General features: G+C 39.9%; 1 protein-coding gene across 1 annotated transcript in view; it reads left to right on the top strand.

The window, feature by feature from the left end:
• Positions 1–1,135: 1,135 nt before the first annotated feature.
• dgkza (diacylglycerol kinase, zeta a) overlaps positions 1,136–27,324 on the top strand; it is a 128,622-nt gene continuing 102,433 nt past the window's right edge. Inside the window, exon 1 of the mRNA XM_048262636.1 lies at positions 1,136–1,632. Coding sequence (XP_048118593.1) covers positions 1,343–1,632 — 290 coding nt within the window. The 5' untranslated portion in view covers positions 1,136–1,342. The remainder of the gene's footprint in view (positions 1,633–27,324) is intronic.

Genomic DNA, 27,324 nt, shown 5'->3' with positions numbered 1-27,324 from the left:
GGTGCCTTGCTCAAGGGCACTTCAGCCGCGGCCCACTGGTCGGGGCTCAAACTGGCAACCCTCCGGTTACAAGTCCAGAGTGCTAACCAGTGGGCCACGGCTGCCCTGTCAAAGTCAGAGTAAAATGTAGAAAATAATGTTTCTTTGCACTTGACCTATGACAAACAGTACATAAACACTATGTAACATGTAAATTAACATTTGTAAAGCAAACAATACTATAGCTTTATGACTTTTAAATGTCATATTCCATTCAATGAAAAATGTCTATAAAAATGAATTTTCATGCAAATGCAAAACGTTAGTGTTCCTCAAAGATGTTGAAGTTGATGGTGTGCTGTGGCAATCTATTAATGTGAAAACCCCTTTCTATATTGATGTGTTCCCAGTGACAAACAGGGATACTGTGCCATATTGAACAACAGAGACAACATAGATCAATTGTTCCAATTTGTAAGTCTCTGGTCCTTAGTCACTGTTTTTAGTGTTATGTATGTGCCCATGTTTTCTCACCCCTCTCCAGTGATGAAGTGTTAAGCTAGCTAAAGTTTGGGATATTAAATGTCCATTGTCATTAGCTGAAAATATCCTCAAAATTGTTGTGGGTGTCACAATGGCATCCATGACAGTCAGACATCCATAAATACAATTTAATTGCACCAACAGTAGCATCTTTTTCTTTGTCTCAGCCTAGTGCTCCAGGAGGAAATTAAAAGGTGGCATCTGGTGATGGTAGGCCTAAGTCAACAGTCTCTGAACTGGTTTAACGTGTTCAGCGCTGAGTAGAGCTACTCTTCCTGGAGGATATGGAACAGGGGATGTGCTCAAACATGGTTATCAAGAACGCAAACAGCAGTTTCTTAAAGGATTAGATTATAACTAAGGAACATGGAAACATCCCGACTGAACATGAAGAGGAATATCGGAGAAAAGTCCTCTATTGCAGATTTAGTACAGAAACGCACACTTAAACTAATCACATGATAGGACTATGTATGTTACAAGGCTGGGCATGTTTTGTAGCCTGTGTGCTCGACGAGATTTACCTGGTGCCCTGAGACTTCTATCCTACTATGTTCTCGTTATCGACTGTGGTTGGCTGACGCTGTTGTGATTAGAAGAGGGGGCGGGTCTCCAACCACAGCTGAGGGCAGTGTAGCCTGCTTCTGCTGCTGTTAGAGTAGGCTAAGCAGTCACATATTTTAGGTGGAAAATCTATACAGAACACAAGTAAATCATACAAATTACCGTTCCGAATTATAGTAATACACAGACATTCCTGTCTGAGAATATTGGACGAGTTGTGCGTTTCAAAGCTGTGGATAGTTTCGCACACGTTCAGATGGCTGAAGCAGCTGATATGACCGGGGACAGTTCCACTCGTGCGGCTCATAGTTCCGTGGACTCCTCCACTACAATCATGGTACCCACAACTCTGGAAGATGTAGCCGAAGAGGAGGACGTATTCTTGCCCGACAGCGGAGCAGAAAGTGCAACTTTCAGGACACGAGAATGCCCTGGAAATGACTCAAAGACTCCCCAGACACCGCGTGAAGCCACTGCGTTAACACTGGATAGTCAGATAGAGAACGAGTTTCTTCATCTCACAATCCGGAAGCAGGTGTCATACAGGTAAGACAGACCTGCGTGTGTGTGAATTTTCAAAACTAACAACTTCCTTCTATGTAACGTGCACCGGTTGAGGCGCATAACTGAGTGCAACCACTGATGTCATTTCCAAGGAAACACTTTGACATTAAGTTTTGTGGTGAATAAAACCTAGTCATCTGAATAACCTTTTACACGTAGCATAGGTTAACAAACAGCAAGGATATAGGCTATATAGCCTATTAGTGTCATAGCGTTTTTCAGATAGTTGGTTTATCAATCTGACCATATGTACATGTCCCCCTAGAGACTAGATCTGTGATCTTTTATAGGCCCTACTTACCATACGGTTCGTCAGTTAGTGCACTATTGTTTGTTATGAAAAGAAAAATAACTCTTATTTTCTTTGATAACAGTAGAAATCGTTCGGTGCATGGTCCAACATGTTTCATCCATGACCAAGACTCATAATCTGAAGCCAATGCAATTTCAAACGAATAGGTCTACCAGGCCAAATAGCAGATGCATTTGATGTTAGGCTCGCCTAGCCTAGGCTACGTAAACGTTATTTTCTCACTCGTTTTGGTAGGTTTTTGTTGTCCATAATGTGTTTTGGCTTTGTGGTCTACAGGTTAATCTTCTGGCCCCATTTTGTTATATTTCTGTCTGGCTCAAGGGCCTATATAGCCTACTCACGTGGCTGATTTTAATCGTTGAAATATTTTACTGTGAGGGTTGAGCGCACTCAATCACACATGGTCTAGCCTACTTACACTCACACAATTGAAATCTCACTGTACTCCATCCTCAATGTCCTTTTGTTTGTTGGTTTGAGAAAATTCTCTAATCAAACCTCATGAACACCAAAAGATTGAAGTTAGCCCACTACTCCTCATGTAAGCCAACAATCAAGTGCGCAATCAGATTCTACCAATTTCCTCAATTTCGTTTTAGTCCAGAGAGGATGACAACAGCTTCAATTTCCCAGTTGCCCCCTCACAATCCCTATCAGATTATGTAAAGCTGAGCAAATGTCCCCCATCCCTGAGCATCAGTTTGATGTGAATGACGTTGGGTGGGAAGGGGAGGGGGTTGGGGTCTGATGCTGGCAGGGGATGTGGCAAGAGCAAGCTGCTCTTATGTAATGGGATGAAAAGCATGACAGGCTGAACAGAGATCAAGGTCCTGTCTGAATTGTAAAGAAGAGAACGTTTAAGTAGGCCTGGGTGGGGGATGGAGTGGGGATGGCTTTGGCCTAATCTACATGAAACTAGGAATGTACAAATATTAGCTGTAGCCTATGTCAGTTTCTTGTTTCTTCTGCAAAAAATGTTGTGGCACATACAGTTTCCTGCATTCTTTATCGTCGTTATCTGAAACTATCTTATCAAAATATTGTGCCATTTATCTTGAAATGCTTGTCACTCTACCGCTAATGTGAATACAGTATACAGCAATGGTATGTTGCAGGGGCAACCGTCATGCAGATGTGGCTATGTGATTTATGTTGAGTATTTTCCTAACCTCATTTTGTAGTTTGTTTGGCGAGTGAGGGAGACTCAGGAAGCTTTGGCAACAGAAGGCAGAGGGGGATATAACAGGGCCTAGAGAGCCCCCTCTCTCTTTTTGTGTGCACCTAGAGTCTGTGACTCATGGCGTGGGAGCAGAGAGGCAGAAAGTGCAGTTGGTAACGGACACAATCAATAACCTACTGTCAATGGGAAAATTAGATGGGATCACTTGATCATTGACCAAAAATATCATGATTTATTTTCCTGTGCCACAAGATTGAGAGATACAGCCATTGAGAGTGTAGGAAGGTTGATGTGAAATTTACATCTAAGCAGTTTTGGGAATTAATGGGGCAGGGTATCACTGTTTATTTCCCTTCTTCAAAAGCCTTGAATGTAATGTTGTTTAACTTATTAACTGAAGTGAAAATACAGCTGCATAATGGAACCAATGAGTCTATGTGTGTGCAATGTGTGCAAAGCAATATGAATATTAGCTGTGAACATGTTATATTTTTCAGGAAGAGAGAGAATGTGAAAGCTTTCCTCATTGACCAAGAGCTTTTCCACCTCAAACTCAGGCTTGAATTTTACAGGATTGGCTTATTGCCCTGTTTGTATTTTACTTTTCCACTGTGCTGCAGGAACTACTGGGCCTACAATCTGACAAAAGACTAATAATTTGTCTATTCAGTTGTGACATAATTGCAAAGCACAACAAAATTTGTGGCAACAGCTGTTAACCCAGAGAATTTTGAGCTAATGTTACTTTCAGAGACAATTACCTTCAAGGTAGCTGCAGATTTTTGTGCAAACTTTTGTGTGGCCAGTACAGCAGATGAGGGGTTATTCCAAACAACCTCTGATTAAATTCTTATTTGATTACTGGATATTACACTCTTGCATTGTGGGTACATTTCTAGACCATGTGTTTCCAACTTTTGCTCTATCTGGGCCTATCTGCTCATAACTAATAAATGTCAATCATCACCACAGGTGCCACCCAGCATTGCAGGGTCACACAGTACTTAGCACAATGTACAGTGTACTCACCCCTTAAAATAGCCATGAAAGGGGTCCTTCAGGGGTGGTTCATCTTGAAGTCTTTAATCTCAAAATGACCTTCCATTAACATTGATGTTCAACCTGAATACCTAGTTTCAGTACATCCACCTGGGCAGATTCCTGTAGGCCCTAGATGGGTGAAACCATACATGGAGCCCATAAAGGGCCCATCATCAGCCCATCTGGGCTAACCCATGTAGGGCCACCATGGAAACCGAGGACTAAATTAGCTGGGGCCCCACTTGTCAGCTTACAACCAACCAACACGGGCCCCAGATGGTTGTGTGTTACCTGGGGTGGTGGCGCACCATGATGTGCATATTGCGCAGTAGATATATTTTGGTATTGGTATTACAAGCTTGTATGACATTCATTGATTTTCTACAATGCCCTAGATCGTTCTTAATATCTTCATGGGCATTTGTTGCGAAGACCTCAAATATTGGCAGAACATTAATAAAGTGTTTTATTTGCAGACAAAATACTGCTTGAAGCCATGTGGGTATTTAAAATGAGTTTACAAGAACCTCAATATCCCAAGTTTTGCACTTTGTTTCAAATCTAGGGTCTTATATAAAAAACCATTGGGTGTGCAGTACAAACTTTTAATGCTCCGCTCATACTGAGCACATGTTTGTCCTACAAAGTTTGGACAGGCTAGAAATAATAGTTTTTAAGATTTTAATGCTCCAACAATCAATGGTGAGAAAATGTATGAAAACATTGGAATTCAAGACCGTTATTTACAGATCTTAGTTTTGGGACCTAAACATTACATAGACAAACTTTGAGGAAAATTTGATATGGTGAGGCAACCATTTTCCTGGATTTGTCACAGAATGACCCCTAGTCTATATGTTTTACATTATGATAATCATCCATTAAAAGTACACATGGACCAGTCATGAATGATTTATGATACCCTGCTTTATTTTGGTCAGAGAAAAGTCCAACAACTCAAATGATATTAATCTAATGTTAAAACACAATTTCAGCAGCCATCATGATTTCTTAATGAAGTTTAGATAGTTGTCATTTACGTCTTCTACCCATTCACTTTGCACTGCTAAGTATACTTTTTCAAAGTGGTTTATTCAATAAATTGGGTTTTCCTGGTAGCTCTACATACAATAAATTCTTTGGCAATAATGTAGGTGATCGAGGTTGAATTCCAGTGAATTGAGCACAATAGGCCTGTGTTTTTACATTTAGATCAGAAGCTGGATCAGCAGTCAATTGTTATAGATGACTTGGATGTATTGGGGATGACACCCCCAGTCTAAGTTAAAAGACCCCAGTGTTTTTTTCTATAATGAGGTCTTGTTTGCCTGATGACCTCTTGAATGATTAACCCACGTCTGCTAACCTTGGTCACTTTTAAACTTTTAGACCATGTTGTAATGTTTCCCCTATTCATAAAGCAATGTACTTTGGGTGGTGCATAGCTGCCATTTGTAGAGGTCTTTGTATATGTGACATAGGTGATGTGTGTTGTCATATGTACATGAGCATTTAAATCAGATTAATCAAAATCCGGCTGACCTAAATGGCTTCTTGCTGGACTAACAGACGGTTTGCCTCAGCAACTTAAGCAAATACTCTGAGCTGTACAGCTCTTGTTTGCAATACATCTGTGAAGCTATTTAGTAAAATCAATATAATGGTGAAGCAAAGTATTTGTTCTTCATTTGATGTTACATCTGAAGACGGGCATGCCCAGAACCATTACTTAACTTAAAACAGCCATGCAAAGTACCCCTTTTACTCTGTATCCTTCAGAGTGATTGTGCAATTTAAATAGGTTGGCCTTTAATTTAATTTAATTTGTTTTGATTAATAACCTGCAGAGGATGTTTGTCTGATAAGGCTGGCACAATACATTACTACTTCTAGTGTCCTGATTGTGATTGTTACTAAGGTTTGATTGGGTTTGCTTTCTCAGACTCAGTCAGTAGAATATACTCATCAGTCTCATAAAGCCAGAGGCTATCTTGGGTTATGCTTTGAACAAGATTAACTGAGAGTGTAATCCGGAGTGGGATTAGTATTACAAGTACATCTTGGTAGTTGCTTGGATCTGCTGTGTCTGTTTTTTAGAGCAACCTCTTGATAGGAAATACTTTTGAACCATTACAATTTTGATCAGTGTAATAGTGTAATAATGACTATTAAAAGCATATCATTTCAAAACACACAATGGAACCAACCGCCACGTCAGAGCTGAGACTACATTTAAATGATTCCCACAAATTGTGTTATTCATGCCAGATTTGTGGCCTCTTTGTTCCTCGGCACTAAATCCCTGGTGAAATTGGCTGTTCTATAGTTCTGCTTCTGTTGAGGTGGTTGCAAGCTCATGTTACCTCATTGAGGATTGTGAAAGTTTTGTTAACTTCCTCATCAAAACAGAATTTGGCATGCATTTGAAAATGTACAGTAAATGAAAAAGCAAACAAGCTCACTCTAAAATTCACACCTTGCAGTCACATTGCTAACTAATATTCTCAACCATCTTTTGGCTCTCCATTTGGTGTTGGAAAGAGGGTGGATGAGAACACGGGTGCTGGTACTCTGTGCACTATTCTTTAATTTTTAAGTAGGCTTGTAGTGGAAAAGCTCTTGCTTTTATCCCGGTTCCCTTAAATAAGAGTGCCTTACCCTGGCTACCTGTGAATTGAATGGGGAGATGTCAGCTGAGGCATGCTGTTACTTTCAGACCCAGACCACATCCATCCATGAACACAAATTATGAAGTACCAGCTGTGCTTTTTCAAAGCCACTGCATGGCTCATTGAAGTAGCCTAATGACATTAAAGCTACCAGACTCTCATGAATTATGAATAATGTTCTTTGTGCCTCACAACTGAGTGTCACGTACCATATGAAGATGAAGGAGAAATGTGCTCGGATTTGAAGAAGGCCCTGTGCAGTCTGTTTTATCTAATTTGGATTTAAGCCATATATTGTTGACAAGAGTTTCCTTACACATAAGCTGTGTTTGAATTGTTCACTCATTTACTCACTCACTCACTACTGTATATTCACCTTATTCCGCCACGCCCATTTTAGACATATATTTTAACTTGCATAAAACACTGAAATATCTTCAAGTCACCAAAATCCTAAATAAACATTCCTAACTTTAGGATGACCCATAACATATGATGCCAGTCATCTTGATATAACTCGGCTATCTCAATGTATCACAATGGATCTACTGCTCAATGGGAATTTTGGGGACAAAATTTCGGTGTCCACCACTCTAGGTCATCCAAAACAAACCAGAAAAGGGACTTAAAGTGCTAAATACTGGAATTTTCCTTTAATTCAGACACACACACACACACACACACACACACACACACACACATAAAACATACACACATGCAGGCAGTCACATGCGCACACACACACACACACACACACACAAAAAACATACACACATGCAGGCAGTCACACACACACACACACACATAAAAACATACACACATGCAGGCAGTCACACGCACACACACACACACACACACACACACACATAAACATACACACATGCAGGCAGTCACACACACACACACACACACACACACACACACACAAAAACATACACACATGCAGGGAGTCACACGCACAACACACACACACACACACACACACACACACACACACACACATAAAAACATACACACATGCAGGCAGTCACACACACACACACACACACACACACACACACTTTCTCTCCCAGTCAGTCAAGTACAGTACAAGTGTAGGTTGTCACATCAGAATAGTCACCACACTTTCCAGCCGAAACCGACCAAGGGCATTGGTTGGTGTGTGTAAACAACATCTCTTCATTTTGCCTTTTGTTTTTTGAGGTTCTCTAAAAATATAAACATGAAAAGAAAATATCAATGCCCAGAGCAGAACTGTATCCAAACATGGAAGAACAATGCATTTCTGTAAAGTACCATTACCCCCACATACACACTCCCAAGCGAATACACTCAGAAGCACACATTTACACAAAAATAAACACACACTATGCACACACTCCATTACATACACAAAAGTTGCAAGAATAAGGGCTGGAGTAGGAGACAAGCGTGATTTATTTTTGCGGAGAGAATGTGCAGGACTGAGTGGCGATCATGGTTGTAACATCAATTACACCAATAAGGGTGACCTCTGCCATTCCCAAATCACAATGAGTGCAGCCTATGTTAAAAGAGCCCTCTCACCAACCTGAGCTTGTTAATGGTCAGTAGTGGGAACCGGATAACTCCACAATCTCCTCTAGCCTCGTCTTGCCTTTTAACAGTTATATTAAAAATTAGATCAATTATCAACAATGACAAGCTAAACCTGCCACTCTCTCTATCTTATCTATCCCTCTCTCGTGTGCTCTCAAGGGAAGGTTTGTTCCCAATTAAATGGAGTAACGTTAAAGTAAATTTAGATCGGCTGCATGGTGGAGTTTGAGAGGACCCAAAATGTCATCCCAAAATCATCCTTGCATGTAACATGTTGTTGGTGCATTTTAAGATGTAAACATTATCGGGGGAAAAGTGAAAAGCAGTTTACTTTGCAGTAAAGCTACTCTATTTATTGGCTACATTTGGTGCCCCCTCTGTCCCTTGCTGCCCTACGCACAGTGCGTGATGCGTGTGGTGGTAGTGGCGGCACTGATCATTCCTTTTACGAGCAAGAAGTGCAAAAAAACAGCATGTTGATATTTTGATGACGTGTGCAGTAATCAACCCTGCTGGAGGTAAATGCATGAATGAATTTTTCTAAATCATGTTTTGACATCAGCCCTCTAAGTTTGGCAATATTTTTGAGGTGGTAAAAAGCTGATTTAGTTATCGCTTTCATGTGGCTGTTGAAATTTAGATCCTAGGGTTAATTAATACACCAAGATTTTTAACAGTATCCTTTGCCTTCAACCCTTTTGTGTCAAGGAGAGTAGCAACCCTAAATCTTTCCTCCTTTTTTACCAAATAGAATTACTTCAGTTATTTCTTTGTTCAGCTGAAGAATATTTTGAGACATCCAGGTGTTGATTTGTTCTATACACTGACACATAGATTCAAGGGGACCATAGTCGTTTGGTGACAGAGTTAAATTTGTGGGTCATCTGCATAGCTATGATATGAAATAAAATAATTTTGGATGATTTGTTCAAGTGGGAACATATAGAAGTTGAATATAATACACACTGTCTCATTATTTGCGGATGACTTATTGTATGTAACCAACCCCATTTCTACCATACCAGAAGTTCTTAATGTCCTGGCGGATTTTGGTGATATACTGTATCAGGATATACACTCAACTATGGAAAAAGTGAATATTTTCCTATCACCACCAATGCCAGGACAATTCCTAATCTACCATTTAAACTTTCACTAGATTCAATCACATACATCATAGGAGTAAAGGTCACAGAATCATACTTTGACTTATTTAAAAACAACTTCACTCCTTTGTTAGAACAATCTAAAAAAGATGTTAAGCGGTGGTCAAACGTACCTTTATCCCTTATTGGGAGGGTAAATTCTATAAAGATGAATATGGTGCCTAAATATCTATATTTGTTTCAAGCCATACCTATATTCATACCACAGTCATTTTTTAGATCATTTAACCAGATGATTTCTTCCTTTATTTGGAATAATAAATCTGCCCACATCAGGAAAGAATTCATGGAACGACCTAAAGTGGAAGGAGGGCTCCCTCCCAAACCTTCACTCATACTATTGGGCCGCAAACCTTAATACCATCTCTCTATGGCTAAGGGATTGGATTGATTCTGCACCAGCGTGGCTCTTGATTGAAAGGTCAACAAGTAAGCCATATTCACTTCCCGCCCTACTTTGTGCATCTTTGCCACAACTTGTGAAAAATATCAAAGGGAACATACAGTAGTTGTTACACAATCTACGTATTCTGAAACAATTTAAGACAAGCTTAGGTATTCAGTGGCTCTCCATACATTCACCTGTAATCAATAATCATCCTTTTCAAGCATCTTTACTTGATAAGGGCTTTCAAACTTGGTATGAAAGGGGTATATCTTGCATTGGGGACCTGTACATTGATAACACATTTGCCAGCTTTGAACAACTGTCCCAGAAATTTAATCTGAACAATACTCATTTCTTCCGCTATTTACAAATTAGGGATTTTGTACGCAAAAAAAATCACAGTTTTTCCTGATAGTCCCCCCCTCTCATGCCTAGATTCTTTATTGAAAGGTAATTTTCTTAATAGGGTCTCTATGTTCTATGCACACATAATGGCTGCACATAGTCCTTCTATCTCTACATATTCGAGAACAATGGGAAAACGATATGGGGGTCTCACTTTCTGATGAGAAATGGGAAATGGCCCTCACAAGGGTTCATTCTTCATCGATATGTTCCAGACATGCCCTGATACAGTTTAAAGTTTTACATCGATTGCATTTCTCTAAAGCTAAGCCAGCAAGAATATTCCCTAATAAAAGCCCCATATGTGATAAATGCAAACAAACGACAGCAACATTATACCATATGTTCTGGTCTTGTTCAAAACTTGCCAATTTCTGGTCATCCTTTTTTGATACCATGTCTCAAATATATGGTTTTGATATTCAGCCTTCTCCTTTAATTGCAATTCTTGGCATAATTCCGGAATCGGATCAAGGTAGTTTCCCAGCCTACCTACAGAGGGCGTTTGCCTTCTCCTCTTTATTGGCTAGAAGGCTCATTCTTTTCAAGTGGAAAGACACAACTCCTCCAACACACGACCACTGGATAAGGGACATGATGCAGAGCCTTAAACTGGAAAAAATAAGGGGTACGCTAAATGGCTTCCTTCAGTCATTTCAGAAATATCCTACTACTATCTATCTATCTATACCTACTACCTAACTATCCTTTCCTATATATGTACAGTGAATGCACGTTTACCTGTTTTTTTTTGTTTATTTGTTTGTCTTTTGTTTTTGTTTTTGTCTTCTTGTCTCCAATTTCTGTTCTGTTACTGAGAAAATCTTAATAAATAAACAATTAAAAAAAAAGAATAGAAATAATAAACAACAATGTCAATTAAAAAAAAAAGAAGAAGTTGAATAATAGTGGCCCCAAGATCGACCCCTGGGGAACACCACAGGTCAAGGACGTTGGTGTTGAGGGACAGTTTCCGATGGCAACAAAGAAGCTCCTTTCTTGTAGATATTTTAGCCAGCTGTAGGGATGTAACGATTACCGGTATAATGGTAAATCGCGATTAAAAATGTTGACGATAACAATTACCGTTTTCATTTCAAATATCATAATTATCACAGTTGATTACCATGGTGTGGAAACCATGTGTTTAATCCTTCCCAGCTTCATCCGAGCCTGCTTTTGATATACAGTAGGCCTGGTACAATGAAACAAAACTGGTACCCTACTGATTCTGTTGTCTAATTGATGGATTTAACTCGGATTAGGCTACACCTGATTTTAAAAAGCGGAACATTTTCACTGCAAAACGTACACTGTATCATGTAGCCACTCAGCGTCTTTTTATGGTCACATCCACATTAAATCCATTCAACTTGCGTTATCAGGAAAATACAGTAATACAGTACAGCTTTATTTCAAACACTTACTTTGGTCTCACTCTTTGGATCGAAATAACAAAAATAGCAAACTACAAGTCATGGTCGGGTAAGTTAAGCTATACTGTAAGCACATAGCCAATTAAACATGACCAAGGAAAAAGTGAACAGGACACTTTTTGAAACTATTTCAGTTTATGTAGGCCTATCAGTGCTTTCTGAACATATTGAACACACTTTTAAAAAAAACGTGATAATTTTGGTCACTATAACTGTGCGGTTAAATTTTCATACCGTTACATCCCTAGCCAGCTGATAACTATGCCTGTAAATTCAACCCAGTGTTCTAGTCTGTGTAGTAAATGTGATCAACAGTGTCAAATGCTGCACTAAGGTCCAGTAGCACTAGGACTGTTTTACCTGAATCAGTGTTGAGGCGTATGTCATTGAAAACTTTAATGAGAGCTTTTTCGGTGCTGTGATTTGCCCGAAAACCAGACTGAAAGTAATCAAAATACCGATTTGATGTTAGGAAGGTGGTTAGTTGATGAAAGACTACTTTTTCAATAATTTTGCCAATAAAAAGTAGATTTGGATATGGGCCTACAATCAAAAGCATAGCCTGAAAACACTTCCGAAGGACAAATCCGAAGGACATTCATCCAAGCATACCAGACGTGTGACTCATTGCTAAGGTCTCGTCAGTTATTACATTTCCTGACAGGGCGCCTTCAAAATAGCTGTGGATTACATGTGCCTTTCACTTTAAACCAGGTTTTTCTTGGTCAGTGGTGTTAACATTTTTATTGGCTTTAAAATAGCGATTTGTGATCATGCGTCTGACCACACCTATTTTCTTTATTGACACGTCCATGGGTGCACAATGTTTATTTGACAACTTGTCAACTTGTGTGCTTGATGGATTAATGATCACTGCGTCGGGTATAATCTAGGAACAAGACTTGTGTTGCGCCTAGCATCACAATGCGCCGGTTGTAAGATAAGGCCCTTATATTTAACCACGGCAGTCAATGGAGTTTGATGGGTCAGTTGCAGGATGGGATGAGGGAGGTGTTTTATTTTATTTTCATAGTAGGTGGCAACACCATGCGGTGGTCTTATTATATACCTACAGTATATGCCTATTATGCAGTACGTCTAGCTTGTGTCTATTTCGTACAATAACTTAATGTAATGCAGCTTTTGGATCCTTATGCACTATGTATGTAATTTTGTGGCAATGTTGGCAAATCCCAAAGGAGGCAGTTGCATTCAAGTTTTAACCCATTTCCGAGGAAAGCACACAATACTTTATATCTCTTGTTCCTTGCGCCTTTTCTAAGCTGCTGAGTGCTTTGTCACCATTTTGTATTGAGACATCTTGCATCAGAACAAAGAACAGCATGTTTCCATTCAAGGCCATGCCTATTTTTCTGGAAGCCTTTGGAAACATTTGTGCCAGATGGAGAGTCATTAAAAATCATTGGTGAGTGGCAGAATGCTGAGTGTCCAATGCTGGTCCACAATTAGATCTCAAATTTTAATGGATAAAAGGAGTTTGACTTGATGATTTACAACAAAACGCAATAAAAAAGTGGGGAAACCGAACAAGCACTGGAGGTGCAAAGCCCTATTTGTTCCTAATTATTGCACCTTTATTGCGGCACAGCTGTCCCTTTTAGACAGGCTGAGGTGGAATGGAGGGTCATGTCGGTGTAAATAGGTCAAGGCAAAAAGGTGGAATCTGGGTAGGATGTTTTGATAAGTATAAGTATATAGTAAGTATATATATACTCTTTTGATCCCGTGAGGGAAATTTGGTCTCTGCATTTATCCCAATCCGTGAATTACACAATGAGGTGAAGCACACACTAATCCCGGCGCAGTGAGCTGCCTGCAACAACAGCGGCGCTCGGGGAACAGTGAGGGGTTAGGTGCCTTGCTCAAGGGCACTTCAGCCATGGCCTACTGGTCGGGGTTCGAACCAGCAACCCTCCGGTTACAAGTCCGAAGCGCTAACCAGTAGGCCACGACTGGGAGATTTAAACACTGGACATTGCGGTCAGAAGAAGTGACAGTGTTGTACTGTAAGGATCAACATGAAGTACCTTAATGAAGCACAGCAACTTCACTTGTGTATGAAGGGTTGCATAAATGTTGACTGCAGCCAGCAAAAGCGCGGGGTCTCCTGCCATTGTTGTTTTGAAAAAGGAAAAAAAAACACCTATAGATTTATCATGACACCGGTGTGACCGGTATTTTGCATTTGATGTTTATGGTACGTGAATTTGTTTTTTAGAAATCAAGAATATAAAGCTAAGCTACAACTTTGTTAGAATTCAAGAATATAAAGCTAAGCTACAACATTTCCTGAAGATTCACTCAACAAAATTCTTTCAAAAACCAAAGCATGCTTGTGCTAATATCTTGATATCTGATATGAAATGATATCTGATATGAAATTTTGTCCGTAGGTGGTGCTGCAAATAACATATTTCACCATTTCAAGACATGCCAATATCTTGTAAACAAACACGCAGGTTCACACACAAAAACACATACATGTACACATTGGTACACACACACACACACACACACACACACACACACACACACACACATAAGCTCACACACATGAGCTCACACAGAAACACACACACTGGTACGCACAGGCATGCACACATTCATACACACACACAAAACAAGCTCTCGCACAGGCACACACACACACACACACAGATGTGTGCACCAATGTCACGAGTTATGGAACCGGAGATGCTTGTATCTGTCCACTGCTTGAGGCTGTATTGTAGCTAGTGGTTAGTTGTATCTGTCCACCGCTTGAGGCTGTATTGTAGCTAGTGGTTGCACCGCTTGAGGCTGTATTTTAGCTAGTGGTTGCACCGCTTGAGGCTGTATTGTAGCTAGTGGTTGCACCGCTTGAGGCTGTATTGTAGCTAGTGGTTGCACCGCTTGAGGCTGTATTGTAGCTAGTGGTTGCACCGCTTGAGGCTGTATTGTAGCTAGTGGTTGCACCGCTTGAGGCTGTATTGTAGCTAGTGGTTGCACCGCTTTTTCGTTTTCTGCATCTGTGTCACCTTCTGTGAGGGGTGGGATGTTACTGCTGTGTTGGATAAATTAGTCTGTATTAATTAATGACAATTAAATGTAATATTCAATGGAGATATCCTTTGGTAAATAGTTTACATTGCCTTAAATGAGGTTCCCTGAATTCTTGCATATAGACTCACATACTCCTATAGGTAGCTTTTGCATAATTTCTTTAATAGTTTTATTTATTCATTCAAGGCACAAGGATAATTTAGGCACATACATGTTGTGCACAAAGTGAATTTATGCATGATGCATGATTCTATACATTTGTTTCAACTGAATGCATGTTTCTTACTGATACAAAAAGCATAAACAAGTCCATGTATTAACTGAAATCAGACTGTCACTTTACTACATGGTGACAAAATTGCCGTGTCTGGCTCTGTTTGTTTGCGTTGGTGTATTTGGATTCAAAGGGAAGCTAATGTACCCTGGAATGCTACAGCACAATAAGTGGATAAATGGTTATAGGCTCTCACATTTGTTCAGGCCTTTTGCTCATGTGATATTGTTTTCTGTGACCATGAGGATTGACATCACAGTACAATCATTAGAATAAGTGCTGGTGCTTGATAATAGCCAGATATGAATTCTGTTTTATGATGTTGCGTTGTTTGGCCACATTCTCAGCTATTTTCCACACTTTTATTAAAATAAAAAAAATCTAGTTGGTATTGTTTTTATAAAGACACTTACTTAGTGCTTTCTCATAAGATTATTTTTGACTTAGTTTAATAAGAGTTTGACTTATTTTTAAGACATCTTATGAAGACAAATTTGTGCAACACACTAACAGCCAAATTTGCTTGTTTTCTTCATATTATGTATTAATTTAATAAGGGTTTGACTTATTTTAAGTCTTTATCTTGATACAAGATTAATAAAAAAAAAATACAGTGTGATCAGCCATCTCAGCTATGACCTGTCTTTATTTGCAATTATCTTTAACTCCAGTCTTCTGGATCTTAAGGGTGTTGCATTTTAAGTAGTAATCATCACCCAGAGATGTTTACTCTCTTTACCCGTTGTGACCACAAATGATTGGAGAGGAGTGCTCTCCCTGCTCTGTGGTAGGGGTAGCTTAATTTGTTCTTCTTTTGTGCTTTTCTGAGAACTTTCTTTTGTGCTTTTCCAGTAGAACTCCAAGATCCAAGCTTTTGGGAGGACCGGAATAATAATTTCTTTAAATCACAGATCTCCTTGAAATAGAGGTACTGAGGACAGCAACAGCAAGCAATGGTTGCTATGGTAACAGGACAAGTATGAGGTTTTTGGCGGTGGGGATGAAGGCTTGAGAGGGTGTAGATAATGAGACAATAGTGTGTCTCTGTGTGTAAGGAGCTGTATGCTGTTTTGTCTCGTTGTTTCTCTCCAGAGACTGATCTCACTATTTGTCGTCTGTCATTTCAAGTAAAATGTATCCAATTAGCCCTTATTTTAACAGCAAACAAAAAGCTACTAGCCTATTGCTTTAGGAAACATACAGAGAGGTGATATTAGAAAGAACCCTCTTTGGGGGCCTGGTCTCATTTCATTGTGTTGAGTCTAAGATGTTCAAAATACATACTAGGCAATGACCTGGATCACACCATGGATATTTAAGCAAGGAATTATCCATGTGTAGATTCAGACTAGGCCAGTTATACCCAGCCTGTTGCAATTTTTGGACTGCAACCCTGGATTAGCCTGGTTAAAACCAGACTCATTTAGTAGGCCTATTGCCACCATCAAGCAATATGCTGTTTCACCTTGTTGTGGTACTTGACCTTAAGAAAGCCCTCCGAAGTGCTTAGCTAGAAAAGTGCATACACATTGAGACACTGCATTCTTTTTAGGTAGGATATGCTCAGGTTAAGACTTGTTGACTCTGTGTTTGTGTTCATGTCAGCCATCATGACTGATTTTTGACAAACATTACAGTGATGGCCAAAAGTGTTGGCATCCATGCTAAAGTTGACTGAAAAGAGGAATATAAAATCATCTTTTGGAAATTGATCTTAATGCCTTAAGTGAAAAATGAGGAAATATCTAACCTTTAAGGACACCAATTTTCTTAGTGAATGAATAATGCATCATAAATAAATAAATGTTCTTCCTTAAAATACAGGGGTCATAAGTATTGCCACCCCTATGTTCAATTCCCATAGAGACAGGCAGATTTTTATTTGTAAAGGTCAGTTATTTCATGGATCCAGAATACTGTGCATCCTGATAAAGTTACCTTGGCCTTTGGAATTAAAATAGCCCCACATCATCACCTACCCTTCACCATACCTAGAGATTGGCATGGTGTTATTTCAGTTAGCCTATTAGCTGGTTTGATTTGCATTGAGCTCAATGAGCAAGAGACTGAACATGATGCCGCATTTCTTAAAGGAGCATGCCAACATTTTGGGAAATTGAGAAAGTTAGATAATATTATACATATCCAAGTCAACATGTAAATTGGAAAATGTTGGGATTGTTTTGACACTTTTGGGAGCTACAGTTCCAAGTTTGTATATGCTTAGAAAATCGCCTATTTAGCGTATATGTTGTAACTATACAAGTCACAACATGTAGATGGGACATTGTGTCACTTTTGGGTGCTATAGGCTTGGATAGCGAGCGCTTTGTGCTTGAAAAGTGCTATATAAATACATTTTTTTTATTATTATTATTATAGCATGGATATTGGATGCCCACCTCAATTAACTATGCTAAGCTATGCTAACAGTGGGTGCTTCAAACTGAGTTAATGCACGCACAGAGACGAGAAGGGTATGTATCATCTTATCGAGACAGTGAATAAGCTAGTTTTTCCAAAATGTTGACGTGCCTTTAAAGGGGACAGCTCATGAACCCATACATTGGGGAAAGTATTATACCTTTTTTATTAAAGCTATTTCATTTTTGATGCCATAAACTCGTAATAGGGCGAACGGTACTTCCGCCACACTCTGAGCAGGTCTTATCGCTTGTTCGGCCACTGAAATGGAAAAGAGCTGCTATGCTACAGGAATTCTGAGATTTAGAGTCTATATTGTATTGGAGGTATGTTCATACTTTGTTGCAAAAGCTGCATATTTAGTTTGTTTATTATTGCGCCATCCAAGTCTGGTACCACCAGACTTGGATGGTGTGTCACCATTGAATTCACATACAATAATGGATTCGACATAGAATAGTGGAAATGGTAAATCAGGCTTCCTTTTCTCACAAGGAGTGGGAAAGCGTGGTATTATTGATGTCAGTACTGTCTAACCACCAATTGTAAAGCTTGGTGAAGGAGTAATAGACTTCAGAATTTTTTCATTGCTTGGATAAGGTCCTTGGGGTAATGGGCTCACACGTCCATTTCCGAATCAACAACAACCAAGGAGTGTGTGTTTTCATTCGCTGCACTTCTGAAACCATTTGGTAAGAGTTTAATGCACCGATATAAGTTTCACTGCTGGTAATGCCCCTGGAAGTCATGAAACGTGAAGTTTAGAGCCGGGTGTTAATGGGATCCTTTCCAGACAGACCAGAAATGTGTTAATAGTTTCGTCTGTTTATTCATTGTTTTTTTCACAGTGGGGGCTGGCTAACAGAGGGCATTAGGACACTGCCCTCCTTTTTCTGTTTCAAAATAATAATTTGAAATAAAGAATAACTGCATGAATGTGTTCACAATTCCCAAAAACAAGTCACATATAAGTGATAAGCCATAGAGGGTTTTTTGCTACCTGTTCATCTTCTTTCTTCTGGGCCGCTAAAAACACAGCCCCAGCAGTGCAGCAGCTTAGCCAATTGTGGCACAAAAACACACAAAGCAACAGAAAAAGGGGTCCTCAAATTTGATAGTTTTGGGGCTCCGAAAATCACACCAAAGCTAGTAGTGTTGCAGTACCCTATAGAAACCAGCGATAGATAGATAGATACACACACACATACACACATACACACATACACACATACACACATACACACATACATACATACATACATACATACATACATACATTATTGATCCCCAGGGGAAACAGAGGTAAATGACAATGGTAGTAGGCTAATCAAGAAGACATGGTTCTTGTTCTTTATCAGTGAATTCGATTTGCTCTTTTGCTATTCTGGTCTGCTGTGACATGGTTTATTGTTGTCTCTGTGAATAAATGAGTTATGAATTATGGTGATGGTAACATTACCTCGTTCATGTACATGTCGGAACATCACACATGTAACAAGGTAGCTGGTAGATAGGTCTATTCTACATCGACATGCTATCACGAACAGAGACATAGCACGCCTAGATATCCCTTATAATAATTAAGATAAGAGCTTAAAAGTATAGGCAGTAAAATTACCCTGAAAATAGCCTAGTGCCCATAAATGAATAATGAAGTAGGCTATGAATGAATTAAAAGAAATTGACCGCAAGTGGCAAAATGATGGGTTTTTGACAGCAATTCGCCAGTGTTCCACCCATAAACATATGAGCAATGGTCCCCTGGCACCATGCATATATAAAATTTGAATTTGGTTAAACTCGATCATCAGACTATCTGCCCAAACAGTTTTTCTGCCCAGGAGCCGCTACTGCCTGCACGGTACACAGAAAGAAATGGAATGTTTAGGTTCAAATACATGAGCTTACAACCTCCCATAGACCAATCATATTAATTCTGTTCACACAACCTGGCTCTGCCCACTTAGTGTCTTTGATCACACCTTACTGCTTGCTTTAGCACACATGCAACACTGCACACACACTCCTGTTTTTGCCGTGACTTTCCGTTCACAAACTTGGGCCCAATGTGTCTTGGTTGCTGGGTCCATGGCTGGTTGTAGGCTGCTCCCCCAGGCACCAATGGTACCAATGGTCCAACCAGAAGCGCAAAAAATAAATGGAAAATAACTGATGGTCTGATAGAATTGATTAAAACATACACCAACTGCTAATTGGTGGAGAAACAAAAAAAGCCTTATCCTACCAGCATCTGGTCAACTCTATCTATTTATGAATTCAAACTTTAAAACAATATTGTATAATGACACTTGGGAATGACTTGTTCTTAGAACAGTGCTGACACACCCTCCTGAGTTCATGTGGACCATCACATGATGCTACTTGGGCACTTTTGTGTGAAGGGTGCTGTGAGCTCTCAGCTCCTCACCCCCTCCACCCACAAGCTGCAATCATAACAGCCACTTGGTAACTGATGTCCTGGCAACCAGTTCTTTATCTCCTGTAGCTTTATTGCCTGTCGGATAACAGTGTGCCAGTAAGCAAGCCTCCTCCAACATCTCCCTAATGCTGCCAGTCTACATATGACTCACAACTTTCACATCCCATTTCAGGAGTTTCTTTCAGATGTGCCCCCTCAGAGGGCTTTTTTTTTTATAGCTTCACCTGTCTCTGTAACGTTAGGGTTAGTGTGCATCAGTAGGAGAATCAGGACACCCTGGCTCTTTTGATTCCAGACCAACTCTAGCAGGAAAAGCAAGAGCTGTGATTTCCCTGTTGTTTATGTGGGGGAGCTGCAGTACCCAGCAGTGTGGGCGGCATTCAGCTAAAGCACATTGTGGGAGGATTTAAGCGCTTTGCTCTCTGACAGAGTTGCATATAAGTAGAAGTGTGCGATCTGGCTAGCTATATCTGTTACTGGAGCCACTTTGGAAAGTGCACCACTACACCCTCTAATGGCCTCTTAGTATAGGCAAGTCCAAGTACACTAAAATTTAAATGACCAAATTATTGATAATCATAGTGTGTTTTTGGTTTGTGTTCTTTGAATGCATAATAAATTAAATGTTACTATTTATTTTTCCAATGGCAAAAAAAACATCTGATACTGAAGTTGTTGTATTTATATATACATGTTTCTACATAATGTTTTTTACCCAAAAAGTAATGCTGTTGTTGCACATTCTCTATTTTGCATTTTACATTTTCTTTTGTCATGGACCTCTATGCTGAGATGAGCACAGTTTTCAAATAAGAGTGTCCTGTGTGGTGTTAGTCTGCTTCCTTTTTCCACCCACTGATTCTGAGAACATGTAGAGCACTTTGCAGCCAAGGTTGTATTTATGCACTGCAAAACACCATAGGCAGTTCTTTGTGTGATTTCTTATCACAGGCAGATTTGGCTTCAAATCCTTCCCCTGTCATCCGCACACATTTGAGCTGACCTGAGAATCTTGCAACTGTTAAAGAGGAACTTAATAGAAATAGACCTTGATATAGAACATATCATGTAAGAAAAAACAGTTGGAGGTTAAAAAAATCTTGTGCTGTTAAAAAATATATATGCTGTTTGGTGTGCTTAACGGACAACTCCATATAATTTAGTTTGAGATGAAGGATTTTGGTGTAGACGTGAAGTTGGTGCTTTTCAGCAGATGTTTATACTGGATATTCATCAATGATATGTGTTTCTGTTATCTGAGTCATGCAGCTGATTTTAGATTTCTTTAGTGGCCATATTCTGAATGCTGCTAAACGCTGTAGGCAATGTAGACAACTGTAAAATGCCTAGACTGGAAAATGCAGAGTTCACAAGGGAAACATGTATTCCAGAGAGTAGGAAAAAGCTGCATTCCTTTTGAGTCCTTACATAGTTGTTTAGAGTTTCTGCCTCCAGTTTCTCTCAGAGCGGTAATGTCATATATTTACATTTGACCTTAAGGCTAAGGGGTTCTCTCGTGCTCAGTGGTGTAGTGATCATAAATCATGATCCTCAGTCAGTATTTCAGCTCTGCCAGTAAAAGATAAACATTGGCGAAGAGAAAGGGAAGAGGGGATCTCCTCCAGTGGTCTATAAATAGCTACAGAAGTGGGCCTGGGGCCACACAGGCCAACTCATACTTATTTGCAACAACTTATTGAAGATCATGAAAAGTTATCCTCTCTTTCGTCTCTTATTCTCTCTCTTTCTCTCTTTACCTAGTGTTGACCTCCCTCTCTCTCTCTCTCACACACACACACACACACACACACACACACACACACACACACACACACACACACACACACACACACACACACTGTCTCTCATTCTCTCTCTCATTCGCTCTTTTTTCCTCACTCTCAGTTTCTTTACAGTCTCGTGTCACAAGCCATGAGGAAGTCATAAAACAGGAAGTGAGTAGGGGGGGTGGGGGTTAGGTCCGAGAATGAAATGAGATCGCCCTGAAAGAGAACCCAGTCATATCACTGTTTGACAACTACTCAAGGCAGCTCCTGCCACCAAAATAGAGGGAAAGGAAAATACGTCGAAACAAGTTTAAGAGATTAAAGTAGAGGCAACAAGTTAGACAGACTGGATAGAGATTGATAGACAGAAATAGAAGACAGAGGTGGCATAGAGGTGGCAAGCGGGGAGGAGGGCTACACAGTGGTGGTGTGGTAAAGGCCACACTAAGGGCATCCAGCACGGATGACTACATCCCAGACAAGCCCGAGGCGAGGCTCAGTATAGCTGCGGACTGCTGATGTGGAGTCACCGGGGGAAGTGGGATGTGCCCCCAACCCCTCCTGCACATACTCCTCAAAGGTATTGCAAACTCGTTACCTCCATCAGCACGGGTGAGAGTTTGGTTGGAAGCGGCTGTCCTAGATCATGGGTCATGGGCTGCTTAAACTATGCAGTTTTCTGACTTCTTTGACAGTTTTCTCTCTGCATGTTATGTCTGGATTGGTATGTTACTCTATGCTGAACAGAGGCATCTATGCAACTGTTAGTGATGGAAAGGGAAGTACACTATTACCTGCTTTAGTTTGCAGCATTTTCAAAAGGGAGATCATACTGGCATTGCTATTCAAACTTCCTCTTGATAGTGGAACTGTTTTCTTCCTCAAAGTCACCTAATTTTTTGCAATAGCTGGTCTGTCATACACTCTAATGGATATTCACAAAGCCTCCTGCTTTTGACACATTCATTTTCAAATGTTACCTTTCAAAATGCCAATCAGAATGAATAATATAGCATTTGAATTCCTGTTTAAACTCAAAAACAATTGCCATTGATATTAGTGAATGGATGGATGGATGCATGATCAGTCTTTCTGTTCAGTGCCCAGATGATAGACTCTCTGAAGTTTGAATCAACTGAAATCTTAAGCAAATCAGACAGACTGACTGTCTGACCGTCTTAACAATACACTCATCATTTTGTCCCTCTGATTCCCCTTCTTCAAAACACTTTAAGAAAAGGTTAAGGCAGAGGCGATATGATCAAGTGTCTTCAAGCAATATTTGCAGAATCAATGAGAATGCATCCTATGCTGCCAGGGGGCCAAACCAACCGTCCTGTGATTTGATTGGAATTAGCTAAATTTGTATTCTTAATCCACACTTTCGGTTTAGCTGTTCATTTTGCAAATTGTGACTAATGCAATTAACCATAGCAGCCACTAGGTGGTGAACTAAGAATGTTAAAGACAGATGCGAAAAATGTAAAGGTCATCTTAGTAGGTTTCAATTTAATTTGTTAATATCTTGGCCATATCTTTACAGAAATGCAATTATTATTCTGAGAGGCAAAATGAAAACATTGATGTCTGTAAAAATAGACAAATTTGGAATGTTCTTCCTCTCCACTGAGATGAGTACATTGACAGCTTGTTGTCTGTTATTATTTATCTTGTCATCTCTAAATCCTTTTTGGCTTAATCATGCAGCATGCATCACACATCACAGCCAAAGCACTCGAATACACTGTCATGTTTGATCATGTTAGGCTAAAGATGGCGGTAGGTTCAGTTGTGCTCCACCTGAATGGGGGATTGAAGTAGCCTAAGTGCCTTTGTGCTGATGGGGTTGGAGGTTACTGTTACCGTCTTGCTCTGGATTACTTCACACGAAACTGTAACTGTAAATGCAATTCAGCTCATTAGTCTGACTTTTTTTTTTTAAACTCATTTCTCTCTTCCTCACTCTAACATACTTTCACAAAAAACACAGACACATGCATGCATACGTGCGCACACACACACACACATACACACACACACACACACACACACACAAGCACGCATGCACACACACATTCACGCCTTGTTATATAATTACAATCCCCCTTGTAACGTAAATGAAAGAGAAAGACTTCAGCAGGAAACTGAAGAATAGCAGGAAGCTGCTCATGGTTTGTGGTCAAACCGTAATTGTGTACAACTCTCTTGCTTATGACGTTACATCCTTCCTGTGTAGGAAGACACAAGTGAGTTAGATCAAGGTAAAGCTGAGGGGCCATACCATAGGGGCTTCTGCTTCTGCTCCTCTCTGACTGCAGGTGTGACAGTCATACTCCCCAATGTTAGATTTGAGGACATGACGCCCTTGTCAGGCCTCCTTGCTAACAGGAAACTTTGAAATAATCCCTACAGAATGTGATGCCATCTATCAGAAAAACCTTACAAGTTGTGGTTGAAATGTGATTTTACATGAAAATGGTGTTAAGAACAAATGTGTCTCTGGATCTTTATCTTTTTTACGTTCAACAAAAATTGGAATTCATCAAGCTTTTGTGTGTGCAACACAACCCCTGACTAGGCCAGGTCTCCTGTTTATAATGAAAGATGGTATACGCAACTTTCCAGCGACACCCCCATCACTTAAATAGAAGGCATTCAGACACACACCCCCCCATCCCATGCATGATTTTACTTGAGGACAATACTTGTATTATGTGTTATGTGTTGGCAACTAGGTAACAGGGGCGCCTGCAGGAATCAATGCTATGGTACGCACACCTATCTACATCACATACTAATTCTTAAATTGGAGGATATTGAAATAAACCTTCCTGCAAGCTCAAATTAAGGTAGCCGTCTTGGTTTGCGGTTCTACCTGACTCCTCAAATTTATACCGAATGTTGTGAACAGAGTCCTGTGTATGTCATCATAATGCTCTCAACCACTGTTTATCTGTCCAACCTGTTTGTATCTACTAGCATATCAGTGATTACATTTTGTTAGCCATAACGGTTATAGTATTTCAATTCAGAGACCTGCACCATTAGACATAAGACATTGCCAAGCCCCATTAGGATGATGATCCATTTTTTGTCTAAATCAATTTTTATGTGGTCACAACCCCCACCCCCCTGAAATGGGCAGTTTGCATTTTCCAAGCATGCTGGTGGGAGGATGTGACTGTGGAATTGGCTCCATTAGCTGCTAATGTAATTTGGTGTCTTGCTAATGACTGTTTTACTATGAAGCTGTCTCTCAGCAACACACAAGCTATCCACTCCCTACATCACATGCACAGATGTGTGTGCATGGGTAATTTGTTTATTTTTGTGGAATATATGACTTGACAACCTGAGGCACAAATTGTGGCCTGGTTGTAATCACGGCATGCAATGCATTTAAATCAGGCATCCAAATATTCGTAATTCTTTCAAAAAAGGGTATGTGAACAAAATGCAATTGCCTTATTGGTTCATATCATTGTCAAACATAACTCATTATGTGATGCAGTCAGAAGCTGAATAGTTTTAGCAGGATTGTTGGCATCAGGGATAATGCTTTGTAATGTTATGCTGTTTTTTGCCTGCGCCTCATCTAATATTTTGTCATTGTATACGTGACAACTTGTTGGCCGTTATCATTTACATAAAAGATATTGTATAGACATGTATTTGCATTTTGTACCATCACCTAAAACAGAGAAATGACATTATTTGCTTTCCTGTTGGTGTGTGAAGCTCTATAAGCTCTGCTGATGTATAAGTATATATACTCTTTTGATCCCGTGAGGGAAATTTGGTCTCTGCATTTATCCCAATCCGTGAATTAGTGAAACACACTCAGCACACAGTGAACACACAGTGAGGTGAAGCACACACTAATCCCGGCGAAGTGAGCTGCCTGCAACAACAGCGGCGCTCGGGGAGCAGTGAGGGGTTAGGTGCCTTGCTCAAGGGCACTTCAGCCGTGCCTACTGGTCGGGGTTCGAACCGGCAACCCTCCGGTTACAAGTCCGAAGCGCTAACCAGTAGGCCACGGCTGCCCCCAAATGTCTGCTGGGTCATTCCACGTCAGTTCAACCAAGGCCCACGCACTTAGGTCTCAAAAAATTCTGAAAAAATTACCAGGTGTACTTATGTTACCCAGGAGACACACTGTAAAATTACTCTTATGTAAGATCAATACTTTCCAAGATACAGCCAGTTTTAATGGGGGGAGGGGGGTGTCGATTTTGCTCGGCCTCTTTTTTTTGTCAAAGTTCACAAGCCCACAGCGCAAGAACTAAACCATGTAGGAGGCTCAAATTGTGCATGCTGGTACATAAATAGGAATAGCATGTAGCAAAATCGTCACGTTTGGTCTGTATAATCCTGCATGGTCATAGCTGTCCCTCAAATTTGATACAAATTTTATTGGGGTTTTTGGCTGGGCTCTGTTTTTAAGCCTTCAGAAGACATATTTTTACTCAACATAGGCTCTTGATTTATTTTTCTTACTGAGATAAGTAGAAACACTCTCACAAAAAACAATGAACAGAAAATAAATCCCTTCAGGGTCTGAACAGCAGACCTCACAAGTCTGAAAAATAATTTTGGTTATCATTTTCAGAGCACCCAAACACCTTGTGGGAATATACAAAGATTTTTTAAATAGGTTTTTAGGTTTATTCTCCATGATCCCTTCTTTTTGAAAACACCAATTTGACTTGTCTTATGCAAATCTTTCTTTTTTATTTTCCACCCTGAACATGGGCAAAATGCCCCATTGACATCAATATGTTTTATATAGAGTCACCACACTGCCACCTGTGGTTGTATAGAGTTACCTGTGGTAGTTCTATACAAAACATATTGATGTCAATGGTGCATTTTGCCCATGTTCAGGGTGGATAGTGAAAAAGAAAGATTTGCATAAGACAAGTCAAATTGGTGTTTTTAAAAAGAAAAGATCATGGAGAAAAAAATCTTTGTATATTCCCACAAGGTGTTTAGGTGCTCTGAAAATGAGAACCAAAATTATTTTTTAGACTTGTAAGGTCTGCTGTTCAGACCCTGAAATGATTTATTTTCTGTTCATTGTTTTTTGTGAGCGTGTTTCTACTTATCTCAGTAAGGAAAATAAATCAAGAGCCTATGTTGAGTACAAATATGTCTTCTGAAGGCTTAAACAGAGCCCAGCCAAAAACTCCAATAAAATGTGTATCAACTTTGAGGGACAGCTATGACCATGCAGGATTATCCAGACCAAACGGGACGATTTTGCTACATACTATTCCTATTTATGTACCAGCATGCAAAATTTGAGCCTCCTACATGGTTTAGTTCTTGCGCTGTGGGCTTGTGAACTTTGACAAAAAAAAGAGGCCGAACAAAATCGACACCCCCTCCCCCTGTAAAACTGGCTGTATCTTGGAAAGTATTGATCTTACATAAGAGTAATTTTACAGTGTGTCTCCTAGGTAACATAGGTACACCTGGTAATTCTTTCAGAATTTTTTGAGACCTAAGTG

This window comes from Alosa alosa, chromosome 14, assembly GCF_017589495.1.
Source record: "Alosa alosa isolate M-15738 ecotype Scorff River chromosome 14, AALO_Geno_1.1, whole genome shotgun sequence".
Taxonomy (NCBI): domain Eukaryota; kingdom Metazoa; phylum Chordata; class Actinopteri; order Clupeiformes; family Clupeidae; genus Alosa; species Alosa alosa.
The sequence above is the reverse complement of the archived record's forward strand: the minus strand, read 5'-3'. Positions and strand labels throughout refer to the sequence as shown.